The 14,198-nt window shown below is 40.1% G+C and overlaps 1 protein-coding gene across 3 annotated transcripts in view; it reads right to left on the reverse strand.

Moving 5' to 3' along the window:
- The window catches only part of CENPU (centromere protein U), a 39,489-nt gene that overhangs the window by 23,500 nt on the left and 1,791 nt on the right, over positions 1 to 14,198 (reverse strand). For all 3 annotated transcript variants that reach the window (XR_004247342.2, XM_032149015.2, XM_058436934.1), the window contains exons 2-4: positions 12,836 to 12,884; positions 10,834 to 10,951; positions 6,525 to 6,630 (exon numbers count right to left, since the gene is read on the reverse strand). Coding sequence is in view for 2 of the 3 variants with exons in the window: in XM_032149015.2 (XP_032004906.1) it covers positions 6,525 to 6,630; positions 10,834 to 10,951; positions 12,836 to 12,884 (273 nt within the window). In the remaining variant the exon portion in view is untranslated. The remainder of the gene's footprint in view (positions 1 to 6,524; positions 6,631 to 10,833; positions 10,952 to 12,835; positions 12,885 to 14,198) is intronic.

Genomic DNA, 14,198 nt, shown 5'->3' on the forward strand with positions numbered 1-14,198 from the left:
CGGGCACAGGGGCCCTCTATGCCATGCATACAGGCAAAGGGGAGCCCTAACAGGAGGTGGACATAGGAGTAAGATGAGACTGGGGTTTCAAAAGATCACTCTGGAAGGTGTATGGGAGGGTAGGCCAGAGAGAGCTGGCACAAGAGACAAGGAGACCAGACAGGAAACTACCACAGGAATGCTGGTAAGAGTGAAGTCCCCAAACCATGGCAGCCACAGGGAGATGGCAGGGGTGTGGAGAGGAAAAACGGATTTTCAAGGCAGTCACAGGCCAGAAAAATAGGACTGGTCAGACAGAACATACCAGGACTGATTCCCAGATTGCTGGATTGGTGCAAAAAAAAAAAAGGGGGACTGGGTGAATGGCAAGACTATTAACCTAGAGAATACTAAAAGTTCACTGACACTAGACGAGAAGGAAAAGGATGGAGCTCAGTTTTGCCTTTGTTGAGTGAGGTGCCTGTGGACATCTAGAGAAATATGGCCAATGTGCAAGACATCTTGGAACTCAGGAGAGGGGCTGGACAAGAAACAAACTTGAGAAATGGTGGCACACAGGTAGTTAAAACCATGAGCATGAACTGGGGTTGGATGAAGAGAGGGCTGAGAGCAGAATCACCTACACATAAAGAAAAAAACAGGAGAGGAAACAGCCAGGAGCAAGATGGCTGAACAGAGGGCTCCGCTGACTGTCCCCTGCAGGAACACCAAGTTTAACAACTATCTACACAAAGGGAGCACCTTCACAGGAAACAAAAGTCAGCTGAGTACTCACAGTGCCTGGTTTTGACTTCCTATTGCTGAAAGAGGCAAAGAAGAGGGTAGGAAAGAGTCTACAATCGCTGATGCCACCCCTTCCCCATCTCCCAACAGTGGCTGCGTGGCACCGAGAATCTGTGCTCTTGGGAGGAGAGTGCAGTGATTTGGAAGCTTTGGTTTGAATTCAGTGCTGTCCTGTAACAGTGAAAAGCAGAACCAGGCTGAACTAAACTGATGCCCACACACAGAGGGAGCATTTGGACTAGTCCTGGTGTGAGGGGAATCGCCCATCTTAGCAGTGGGAGCTTGAGCTCTGACAAGCCTTGCCACTATGGGCTAAAGTGCTCTGGGGCCCTAGGTGAGCCTGAGGGGCAGTCTAGGCCACAAGGACGGCAACTCCTAGTGCTGAGCTGGGCTTGGAGCCAGTGGACTGTGGGGGCATATGACCTACTGAGACACCAACCAGTGTGGCTAAGGGTGTACTGGCATCACCCCTCCCCCAGGCCCAGGCAGCACAGCCCATGGCTCCAAAAGAGACCCCTTTCTTCTGCGAGAGGAGAGGAGAGGGAAGAGTGGAGAGGACTTTGTTTTCCACCTTGGATACGAGCTCAGCCACAGTAGCATAGGGCACCAGTCAGGGTCATGAGACCCCCTAATGCAGATCACAACACCTAAGTCCTTTCAAATATCTGGAAAGCCTTCCCAAAAATGATGGATCCAAACAAGCCCAGACTCCAGTGACTACAATAAATACCTGACTCTTCAATGCCCAGACACTGATAAACATCCACAAGCATCAAGACCATCCAGTAAAACATGACCTCATCAAATGAACTAAATAAGGCACCAGGGACCAATCCTGGAGAAACAGGAGATACGTCACCTTCTAGACAGAGAATTCAAAATAGCTGTTTTGAGGAAACTCAAATTCAAGATAACACAGAGAAGGAATTCAGAATTCTATCAGATTAACAAAGAATTGAAATAATTTTTAAATATCAAGCAGAAATTCAGTAGTTGAAAAATGTAACTGACATACTAAAGAATATATCAGAGTCTCTTACTAGCAGAATCTATCAAGCAGAAGAAAGAATTAGTGAGCTTGAAGACAGGCTATTTGAAAATACAGTCAGAGGAAAGAAAAGAAAAAAGAAAAAACAATCGTGAAGCATGCCTATAGGGTCTAGAAAAAAGCTTCAAAACGGCAAATCAAAGAGTTATTGGCCTTAAAGAAAGGTAGAGAAAAGGGGGTAGAAAGTTTATTCAAAAAGGTAGTAACAGAGAACTTCCTAAACCAGAGAAAGGTATCAATATCCAAGTACAAGAAGGTTATACAACCAACACCAAGCAGCTTTAACCCAAAGAAGACTCCCTCAAGGCATTTAATAATCAAACACCCAAAGGTCAATGATAAAGAATCTAAAAGCAGCAAAAGAAAAGAAACAAATAACTTACAATGGAGCTCCAATATGTCTGGCAGCAGACTTTTCAGTGGACACCTGACAGGCCAGGAGAGAGTGGCATGACATATTTAAAGTGTTGAAGGAAAAAAACTTTTACCCTAGAATATATCTGGTGAAAATATCCTTCAAACTTGAAAAAGAAATAAAGACTTTCTCAAACAAAAGCTGAGAAATTTTATCAACTCCAGACCTGTCCCAAAAGAAATGCTAAAGGGAGTAATTCAAGCAGAAAGAAAAGCACATTAACGAGCAGTAGAAATCATCTGAAGGGATAAAACTCACTGGTAATATGAAGTACATGGAAAAAGATAACACTGTAGCTGATGTGTGTAAACTACTCTCATTGTAAGTGGAAAGACTGAAAGATGAACCAATCAAAAATAATAACTTTTCAAAACATAAACAGTACAATAAAAGTAAAAACAAAAAGTTAAAAAGTGGGGGAGCAAAGTAAAAGTGTAGTTTTTATTAGTTTTCTTTTTGCTTGTTCATGCAAGCAGGGTTAAGTTGTTAATGGCATAAAATAATGGGTTATATGGCAGTACCTGCTATATATGTTATATGGTAAACTCATGTTATATGTTATATGGTAACCTCAAATAAAAAATACAACAAATACATAAAAAGAGCAAGAAATCACACTGCCAGAGAAAATCACCTTTACTAAAAGGAAGAAAGGAAGAAAAGGAAGAGAGGGCCACAAAACAATCAGAAAACAAATAGTAAAACGGCATGAGTAAGTCCCTGCTTGGCAATAACATTGAATGTAAATGGACTAAATTCTCCAATCAAAAGACACAGAGTGGCTGATTGGGGAAAAAAAAAAAAAAGACCCAATGATTTGTTGCCTACAAGAAACACATTTCATCTATAAAGATACACACAGACTGAAAACAGAAGTATGGAAAAAGATATTCCATGTCAATGGAAACCAAAAAAAGAACAGAGTAGCTATACTTATTTCAGACAAACTAGATTTTAAGAGAGAAACTGTAAGAAGAGACAAAGAAGGTCACTACATAATGACAAAGGGGTCAATTCAGCAAGAGGATATAACAATTTTAAACATACATGCACCCAACACTGGAACACCCAGATAGATGAAGCTAATATTAGAGCTAAAGGGAGAGACAGACCCCAATACATTAGCTGGAGACTTCAACACCCCACTTTCAGCACTGGAGAGATACTCCAGACAGAAGCTCAATAAAGAAACAGCAGACTTAATCTGCACTGTAGACCAAATGGACCTAACAGATATTTACAGACCATTTCATCCAACAGCTGCAGAATACGCATTCTTTTCCTCAGCACATGGATCATTCTCAAGTACAGACCACGTGATAGGTCACAAAACAAGTCTTAAAATATTTTTAAAAAACTGAAATATCAAGTATCTTCTCTGCGGAATAAAACTAGAAATCAATAACAGGAGGAATTTTGGAAGTTATACAAACACAGGAGATAAAACAACACGTTAATGAAGGACCAGTGGGTCAATTAAGAGATTAAGAAGGAAGCTGAAAATTTTCTTGAGACAAATGATAATGGAAACACAACATACCAAAACCTATGGGATACCACAAAAGCAGTACTAAGACGGAAGTTTACAGCTATAAGCGCCTACATCAAAAAAGAAAAACTTTAAATAAATAACCTAATGATGCATCTTGAAGAACTAGAAAAGCAAGAACCAAATCCAAAACTAACAGAATAAAGATCAGCTTTTATAAATAAATGTATAAATTTACCACAACCCAATAAAGATAGTAACTTTGCTTTTAACTTAACAAGTAGCTCTTAAAAGTCATTATTAAAAAATGAGAAAAGCTGCATTTATATATAGAAAAGATCAAGGATTTTAATATAAAATAAATCATACAAGTTCTAAAAGAAAACACGAAGGGAGATGTCTTCCTATGACTCAAAATCCCTAAACGCTAAGAGTGATAAATATATCACTGCATCAAATAAAACTAAACATTTTCTGTGTTGAAAAAAAAAACAAAACACCACCATTAGATGTTTTGTCAAAAGAGAGACGAACCAGTAAAAAAAAAACAAAAAACTGTAACATAGGGTTAATCTCACTAATGTTTAAATGAAGTCATGAAGAAAATGACCAACATCAACTAGAAAATAGGAAAAAGGATATAAACAGTTTGCAGAAAGAGAAATTCAAGAGTTTTTAAATGATTGCTGCTCAATCATTCCTAAGAATACAAATTAGAACTAGGCTGGGATAGCATTTTTGACCTACCACATTGGCAAAAATCCAAGTTTGATCTCACTTAGGTGGCAATGTGGCAATAACTATAAAAATGACAAACACATTTCATTTGACTCAGAATTTAACTTTTATGACTATATCCTATAGATACACAGGCACAAGTGTGAAATGGCACTCCCAGTGGCACTGGGAGTGACAGCACAGACTGGAAACAGCCTGACTGCCCATCCATACAGGACTGGATAATCACACTAAGGAACACCCATGCTGTGGAAAGGGTAGAAGAATGAGAAAGCTCCATGTGTATTGATATGTAAAGATGTCTCAGATGTAGTAAGTGAAAAAAGCTAGGTAGCAACCTATGCTGCCTTTTGTACACAAAAAAAGGTTAAAATGTGTATTCATACTTACTTTTAATGCACCAAGAAATTCTGGAAGGACATATGAGAAATTAATAATAAGGGAGAGGGAAGAAGCAGGTTCTAGGAGCTAGGTGGATAGTAGACATGATATGAAGACTTACTGTACACCTTTTTGTATTTTTAAACCATGTGAATGTGTTACCTACTCAAAATATTCCTGTTTAAAAATTACATTCACCACTGTTTAAAGTAGAGCACGTTTTCCAAATGTATGATTTTATTGATTTTCAGTAACATATAAAACTGGAGTCAGCCAGGCACAGTGGCTAACGCCTGTAATCCTAGCACTTTGGGAGGCCAAGACGGGCAGATCACGAGGTCAAGAGATCGAGACCATCCTGGCCAACATGGTGAAACTCCATCTCTACTAAAAAATACAAAAATTAGCTGGGCATGGTGGCACATGCCTGTAGTCCAAGCTACTCGGGAGGGTGAGGCAGGAGAATTGCTTGAACCTGGGAGGCAGAGGTTACAGTGAGCCAAGATGGCGCCACTGACTCCAGCCTGGTGACAGAGCGAGACTCCATCTCAACCAAAAAAAAAAAAAAAAAAAAAAAACAAAAAAGCTGGAGTCTCCAAACTAACCAAGTACTATAAAACTTCCCTAGTGTAGACAATCTCAAAATGACTTCTCAGATTTCTGCCCAGCTGGGATATTTGTTTTAAAACTGCAGCTTTGGCCGTGTGCAGCGGCTCACGCCTGTAATCCCAGCACTTTGGGAGGCCGAGGTAGGTGGATCACGAGGTCAGGAGATTGAGACCAGCCTGGGTAACACGGTGAAACCCCGTCTCTACTAAAAATACAAAAAAAATTAGACGGGCGTGGTGGCGGGCGCCTGTAGTACCAGCCACTCGGGAGGCTTAGGCAGGAGAATGGCGTGAACCCAGGAGGCCAAGCTTGCAGTGAGCCTAGATTGCGCCACTGCACTCCAGCGTGGGTGACAGAGCAAGACTCCATCTCAAAAAAACAAACAAACAAAAAAACACTGCACTTTTGATACTTGGTAAATACATTTAGTAACTAGAACTGACCTATTACCCAACAGAGGTCCCTAAGTCAAAGAGCTGCTCTAGATAATAATTTAAAATGAGTACTAGTTATTGAAGAGTTCTTCTGCATTATATAACTTGCTCCCAAGTTTTCTCTATGAAATCATTTTTATAGAGATTTTCTGGACCTATAGCTTCACATAAATCTGAAAGACTCAAACCAATGCACCTCAGGGACAATGCATCTGAAACAGGCTTTTTATTGCTTTGTAATTACCACCTACCATATACAAGGAAACATCTCATTTGTGATAATTAGAGAATTTGTAAATGAAAGAAACCTCCCAAAAATCACCTAAAATTCTATGCTTGTAAAATCTTTCCCTCTTTTCTTATTTGACTCAAAGCTAAATTATCTTCCCAGGCATGATTTCTAGGATAATCAGGTGTGAATTCTGTCATTTATCACAGCTATTATAATTGTCATAAGTAATTGTCAGTTATTAATAAAGTTTTTATGCCTCAGTTCTCTTGAGAAAAAGCATAACAAGTTGGCTCAAAGGATCTTAAAACACTTTTGTTTTATTAGCTTCTATCTTAAAGAGTTTCTCAGAAATCCCATTAACCGTGAATAAACAATTGCTTGAAATACACCAGTACCTTCTTTTTGCTTCTTTTCCTGGAGGAGTTGAAGGGATAGACAGTCCACAGTGTTTGGAGAATTCTTCTTCATCAGCATATATAGCTGTGCTATGTAAAGGAGGATCTTTCAAAAGACAAAAAAGAAGCACAACTTTAAAAGTCTGGCTATTTGGGCAGTACTGAAGTTTATTCCCTTACAATGGAGTACAAAACAATCTTTGTTCAACTAACAAAATCAAAATCAATTACACAGGCCACTTCCCAAATGTTTTTGATCTCACACCTCAACAATAAAAATTTTAAACCCTATCACCAATAAATACATGAATATTTGTGAATAATAAACCTTTATTACTGCACTTATATGGAATTATTTTTGGTTTTTGAAACAGGGCCTCACTCTGTTGCCCAGGCTGGAGTGCAGTAGTGCGATCTCAGCGCACTGCAGCCTGGAGCACCTGAGCTCAAGCGATCTTCCTGCCTTAGCCTCCCAAATAGCTGGGACTACAGGCACATGCCACCATGCCCAGGTAACTTTTTAATTATTTGTAGAGGCAGGGTCTCACTATGTTGCCCAGGTTGGGGAAATTTTAATGAGATAAAAATATAAATCGGCAGTCTAACATTTTCTTTCCTCATCCCTGTCAGGTGTCATACACTCTGCATGAGAGACCACTGCATTAAACTATAAACTCTACAGGCCTAGAGAGGTCACCTCACAAAGTACCCTGCATATAGTGGGCACTCAGTATTTTTTAATGAAAAGCCCTTTGGGGCGATTCCAGGCCTCCCTTACTTCCTCTCTGCTTTACTCTGGGATGCCAGAGCCTTTAGATAGCATAAAAAGATACCCTGAATGAGGAAGAAGATAAAAGAGAAGGAGAGCAAATGAACTTGGTGGAAAGGCACAGAAAGGAGATGCTAAGAGGAGAAAGATGCTCCTAGCAGGTGCTCAGGAAAGAGGAGTAACAGGAGAGACCCAGGACTTATCGCAGGGGTAGAGAGCTTGGAGAAGAAGAGGTGGCCAGTACTGACAGAGCTGAACTGCTGTAAGGGGGCCTGGTAAGAGCCAAGCAACCATTTCTTCATGCTCAAAGTTTAGCATGACAGTGCAAACTTCAGCATTTTTTCAACTAAACAGCTGCTTAAATAATGAACATATCAACTGCACAATTTTTAAGTTAGTAGTATACTTTGTATTGCCCTCAACGAGGCAAAGGGATTTATTTACTCTATTGCTGTGAATAACAAGGGTGGAAAAAAGAAATGGAACAATCCCAAATGTCCACAGATAACCACTCATATAAACTGGATTCTTACAACTTCACGATAAAAAGACAAATAATCCAATTTAAAAACAGGCAAAGGGTGAACAGAAACTTCTTCAAAGAATATACAAATGGCCAATAATCACGTATAAGAAGGTCAAAGGGAAAAAAAAAGCAAATGGTCAGCCATAAGCACACTGAAAAGGTGCTGAACACCATTAGTAATTAGGGAAATACAAATCAAAACCACAATGAGATAGTACTTCACACCCTAAGCTTAGGTTAGCTATTATTTAACAAACAAAAACAAACAAGCACCCAGAAAATAACAAGTGTAGGCAAAGATGTGGAGAAACTGAAACCCTTGGGCACTGCTGGTGGGAACACAGGCACTGTGGAAATGGTGATTCCTGAAAATATAAAATATATACGATCCAGCAATTCCATTTCTGGGTAAATGCCCAAAAGAGGAGAAAGCAGGGACTCAAACAGATATTGATACACTCATGTTAGTATTAATAGCAGCATTATTCACAGTCAAAAAGCAGATGTAACCCAAGGGTCCATTAACAGATGAATAGATAAATAAAATGTGGTACATACAGACTGTTCTTCAGCTTAAAAAGGAAATTCTGGCTGGACACAGTGGCTCACGTCTGTAATCCCAGCACCTTGGGAGGCCGAGGCAGGTGGACCACCTGAGATCAGGAGTTCAACACCAGCCTGACCAATATGGCAAAGCCCCATCTCTACTGAAAAATACAAAAATTAGCCAGGCGTGGTGGTGGTGGTTGTGGGGGTGGGGGGGGGGGGGGGGGGGGGCACCTAGAATCCCAGCCACTCGGGAGGCTGAGGCAGGGAGAATTGCTTGAACCCGGGAGGTGGAGGTTGCGGTGAGCCGAGATTGCGCCACTGCACTTCAGCCTAGGTGACAGAGCAAGACTTTGTCTCCAAAAAAAAAAATTCTGACTCAGGCTACAACACAGATAAACCCTGAAGACATTATGCTAAGTAAAATAGGCCAGTTACCAAAGAACCAACTATTCTATGTTTCCTTTTACATCAGATTCCTAGAAAAAAGAATGATGGTTGCCAGTTGAGGGGAGGGGAGAACAGGAAGTTGTTTGATAGGTAGAGCATTTCAGTTAAGAAAGATGAAAAAGTTCTGGAGATGGATGGTGATGATGGTTGCACAACAACGTGAATGTATTTATCTGCTACAGAGTTAATAACTTAAAAAAGGTTAACATGGTAAACTATATTTTACCACCCATACCCCCCCACACACACTCACACTCACAATGAGGTGCTGGGATGGCTAGAATAAAAAACTCAGTAAGTTTTGGTGAAGGTGTGCAGAAATGGGAACTCTCATATACTGCCATGGAATTGTAAAGTGGTGCAGCTGCTTTGTAAAACAGTTCCTCAAAAAGTTAAAAATAGAATTACCATAGGACTCAGCAATTCTGCTCCCACTATATGCCCAAGAGAAGTGAAAAAAGTCCACACAAAAACTCATACACAAATGTTCACAGCAGCATTATTCATAGCGGCCAAAAAATAGAAACCACCCAAATGTAACTGATAAATGGGTAACAAGCTGTGGTATATCCAAACAATGGAGTATCACTGAGCTATAAAAACTTGTAGGAATGAGGTAGATACATGCTACAACATGGACAAACCCTGAAAACACAAACTAAGTAAAAGAAGCCAGTCACAAAGAACCAGAGTCTAGGATTCCACTGATATGTCCAGAAATGGCAAATCCGTAGAGACAGGAGGGAGATTCATGGCTGCCAGGGGCTTGAAGGAAGGGGGAAGAGGGAGTGACCACTCATGGGTACAGGGTTCTCTACAGGATAACAATTTTCTGGAATTAGATAATGCAGATGGTTGTACAACCTTGTGAATAAACTAAAAACCAATGACATGTACACTTTAAAAGGGTGAATTTTATGGTATGTGAATCCATTTCCATTTTTAATATTATGGGGTTTTAGGTTCAGATCTTTTAGATTTAGATTTTAGACAAATAGGACATTTTTATCAAGTCATAATAAAAGACATTATTCTGGTGAATATTTCACCTTATAAAATGTATAATACTTTCTTTTAACAAAAAATTAAACCTAAGCCTTCAAAATTCTCTTAAAACTTATTCCAGCAGGCCGGGCGCGGTGGCTCACGCCTGTAATCCCAGCACTTTGGGAGGCTGAGGTGGGCGGATCACGAGGTCAGGAGATCAAGACCATCCTGGCTAACACGGTGAAACCCCGTCTCTACTAAAAATACAAAAAAAATTAGCCAGGCGAGGTGGCGGGCGCCTGTAGTCCCAGCTACGTGGGAGGCTGAGGCAGGAGAATGGCATGAACCCCGGGGGGCGGAGCCTGCAGTGAGCCAAGATTGCGCCACTGCACTCCAGCCTGGGTGAAAGAGCGAGACTCCGTCTCAAAAAAAAAAAAAAAAAACTTATTCCAGAAAAAATGCCTGACTACTGAAGTTCTAGATGTGGGGGCACATGGCATTTTCTCTGTCATTTCTGGCTTCTGGAGTGCCCAGTGACACAAGCAGCCCACTATGACAGCTCATACACTCCTGGCCAGCCAGGTACTGACCTTTTACCTCACACTCCAAGGAACACAGGTGAAGCTCTCCCACTGGCTCTCCCGAAGCATCCCCTGCCTCCATGAGTTTAGCACAAAGGAAAATTACCCATACTCTTCTCCTCCCTAAATTAATGGCTCTATCAAATGGTAGAGTGAAGTGAGAAATGTATTCTATGTTCCTCTTGTTACAGAGTACTATAGTAAGTGTCCTCATGTGACCGGATTGTTAACGAATACTACTAGAAGAGGGCCGCTTTGATAATGTTCTTAGTTTCAATGTACCTATAAGTGAGAAAAATTAATTCAAATTATCAGGTACTCCCCAGAGAACATTACATTTACATGCAGGCAACTAATTTTTATATTTGAAGATACTTCTATTTTTTATTATATCTGGCCTAAATGTTGTTGCTTTAGAGTTATGTTAGGATAAAGATTTAAAGTACTAACCAAAGGTCTCATAAGGTTCTTCATCTTTCTCATTTTCACCCAGCCTGCCAATGCTTGAAACGTCAGAATTATCAGGAAAGTCGAACACGTCAATAGCCTTGCACTTTTGACCAGCTTTCTAAAAGTGAATAAAGTTGAGTCATTGAGTTGGCTCTCACAAAGAACAATAGGTTGATTTATGCAGCAAGAATATTCTTGTAATCACTGCTGCCTAAAGAAGCAATCCTTATACATGGGGTGATGGATTCACTACCTACCCTGATTGGGTCATTATACAACATAGACACATATGGCAAGATCAAATCGTACCCCACAAATGTGTACAATTACAATGTTTCAGTTAAAATAAAAAGAAAGAAGCAAGCTAACACTTTTTGGGGACACAGAATCTTTTGATAACCTAAGGCATGGATTGGCAAACTTTTTCTATAAAGGAAGAGAAAGTAAACTATTTTAGGCTTTGCAGGCCATAAGGTTTCTGTTTTGACTACTAACTCAGCCACTGTCACGTGAATGCAGACAGTAACCACACAGAAAAGAATGAGCATGGCTGTGTTCCAATACAATTTGACTTTTGAACACTGCAATTTGAATTTCATATCATGTTCACGTTATGACATAGTCTTTTCATTTTATTTCAACCATTAAAAAAGGTAAAAACCATTCTTAGCTTGCAGGGATATACGAAAACAGGTGGCAGGCTAGATTTGGCCCATGGGCCAGTTTGCCTAAACCTCTGACCTAGGGAAAGTAATGGGTCCCGTCTCCAGAAATATTCCCATATACCCAAAAGTTCATTAACAGTTTTAAGGGTACACATGGGTAAAAACTCCTGACTAAAGGACACCAGGGTTTATAGTTCAATATACTGATACACCCATGAAGTGTGCTACCCCAAATCTAATGAAACATGAAAACATATATAAAATGAGAAAAACTTTCATGGTAGTTCCGGAAAATGTGGAAGGGTACTATTAACAGATACAAAAATAAGAAAATTCTGGAAGGTATAAAGGAGGTCAAATAAAATTGGCAAACCATACAAAAACTTTACCATTCAGATGCCCCCAGTGAAAGAATCATTCCTGGAGTGCTTGGGGGTGGAATGTAGAGAGAGCTGGCAGGTCTTCCAGCCCCTCCCAAGGCATAGGGGGCCTCCACCACATGTAAGGCACTGCCTTGCAGAGGGAAGGACAGGAAAGCTGAATCCATTCCAGGCACTCTGGGCTTCCAGCTAAGGCTGGAGCTTACAGAAATCCCTCCGAGGCACACCGTACTTTGGCTACCAACGGCAGGGGCAAGGCAGGACAGCTGAGAGAAATCCACCCAAAGAACCCGTGACGTAATGCTGGGGTGGGAGCAGAGCGCTGAGCAAAACCCTGCAGGGGGATCCCAGGGTTTCCCAGAGGGGAAGAGAGCTATCCTCTGCAGGCTGGGGTTGACTATGCAGGACAGAGAAAGCCCAGGGCAGAACAAGCAGAAGGAACTCCTTCTGGGGTGCCTGGCACTGTCATACACTGTTAATGTGAGATTACAATGTCAATCACACAAGCCACTGGAAAAAAAAAATTGGAATTAGCTATCAAGATAGTTAAAGAAATATACATGCCTTTAACATACATTTATTCTAAGACTCTAAAGAAAGGTAAACCTGTAATGTGAACTAAGTGGAGTATCATGAAATCAAACAATTCTTGAAAAGTACAATGAGGAGAAATGGCTTTAAGTGAAAAAAGCTTACAGCATTGTACAGTTGTTACATGAAGTCAATTATCTAAACGAAAATGAAACCAAACTAGGCTCAGAAATAAAGGAAATTCTAAAACATTAACAAAAGTCATTTTATCCACTACACCAGAAAAAGTGTGAGGAAAATGCACACACTTTTTCACTACAATAAACACTGAACTTGCCAAGTGAAGTCTACAAAAATGAGGTACCCAAAAAATGTTATTTTGTACTGTCAATTTTGAGAAAACCACAACACAAAAAGATAACTTACATCTTTCATGGAATGTGTTCTTTCTAAAGTGTTCTTTGAACGTCTTGTGCTATTAAACAGCAAAAAAACACAAGAGTTAGGAAATAGTTAAAATAACTGAGGAAACACCATAGTTATGACCCTTTCCACGCGTTTTTACCAAAAAAAAAAAAAAGAACCCATATTCCACAAATTTATTTTTTGTAGGTCAAATTCTATCACCAATGTATAAAATAACATACCTCTCCCCCTCAGGGACATGGAAAAGTTGGAATCCCGCTGTTAACTTTTTCCCTGAGGCCTTAATCAATCAGCAGTGATTGACATTCTCTGCAGAGCTGAACAAAGGGGAGGTAGGCTAACGTTAAGCCCCGACACCTACTCCATCCTGTGCCTGGCTCTCCTACGTCCTTTTCTCATTTAATTCTAACAGTCCTATAAGGTAGAAGTGAATCCTATGTTACAGATGTATGCTTGCCCACAGCAACACGGAGCCAGGAGGGAGACAAGCCCGCATTAAAATTTACATCAGTTCAAATCCAGGGCCTGCCCTCGACCTCCCTTCACACTCTCTCAGTTGGACCATAGCTTCAAATGATAAAGTTGTATATATATCTTCAACAAGCTTCAAGAAAACAGATGTAACAATGGTGACTATAATAAAAACGGGAAATAACAGTGGCAGGAATTATATATTATTATTACTAATAATAGTGCCAGGAGTCAGTGAATATGTACAGACTGTCCTCCACCAACCAGGCATTGTACAAGGGTACGGGGGGATACTCCGGGATAATACAGTACATAATTCGACTTTAAAATATGCCATGCAGATTGCAGCCATATTTTTCTCATTTGTAGATAGCAAAATCGGCTTAGTCTAAACCAATGTTTTAGTATCCTTTTATCTGATATAATTTCAAGCTCACAGAAAAGTTGCAAACATAGTACAAGGACCTTCTGTATGCCCTTTACTCATGTGCTGTGTGTGTGAGTGTGTGTGTGTGTGTGTGTCTGGAGATACTGTGCACTTCCACCCCTAAATACTACAATATGTCTTTCCTAAGAGGGCATTATACTGCATATTCATGGTACAATTTCTAAAATCAAGAAATTTAACACTGATACCATAAGCTAATCTACAGTCCATACCCAAATCACATCAATTGTCCTATAATGTTCTTTAAGATTGCCAAGCCAGCATTTTAAAAAAACAAACAGCAAAAAAGGAAAATATAAAATGAAACATTGCACTGGATATACTATGTTCACAAGCCTTTTGTTTTATGTGTGGATGTGTCTACACATGTACTGTGATGTAAAACATCATTAGTGTGAATGACAGTCAAAAAAAAAAAAAGTTAGAAAACTGCTCAGAGCAGTG

The sequence above is a fragment of the Hylobates moloch genome, unplaced genomic scaffold (assembly GCF_009828535.3).
Source record: "Hylobates moloch isolate HMO894 unplaced genomic scaffold, HMol_V3 SCAFFOLD_3, whole genome shotgun sequence".
In the NCBI taxonomy this organism is placed as follows: Eukaryota; Metazoa; Chordata; class Mammalia; order Primates; family Hylobatidae; genus Hylobates; species Hylobates moloch.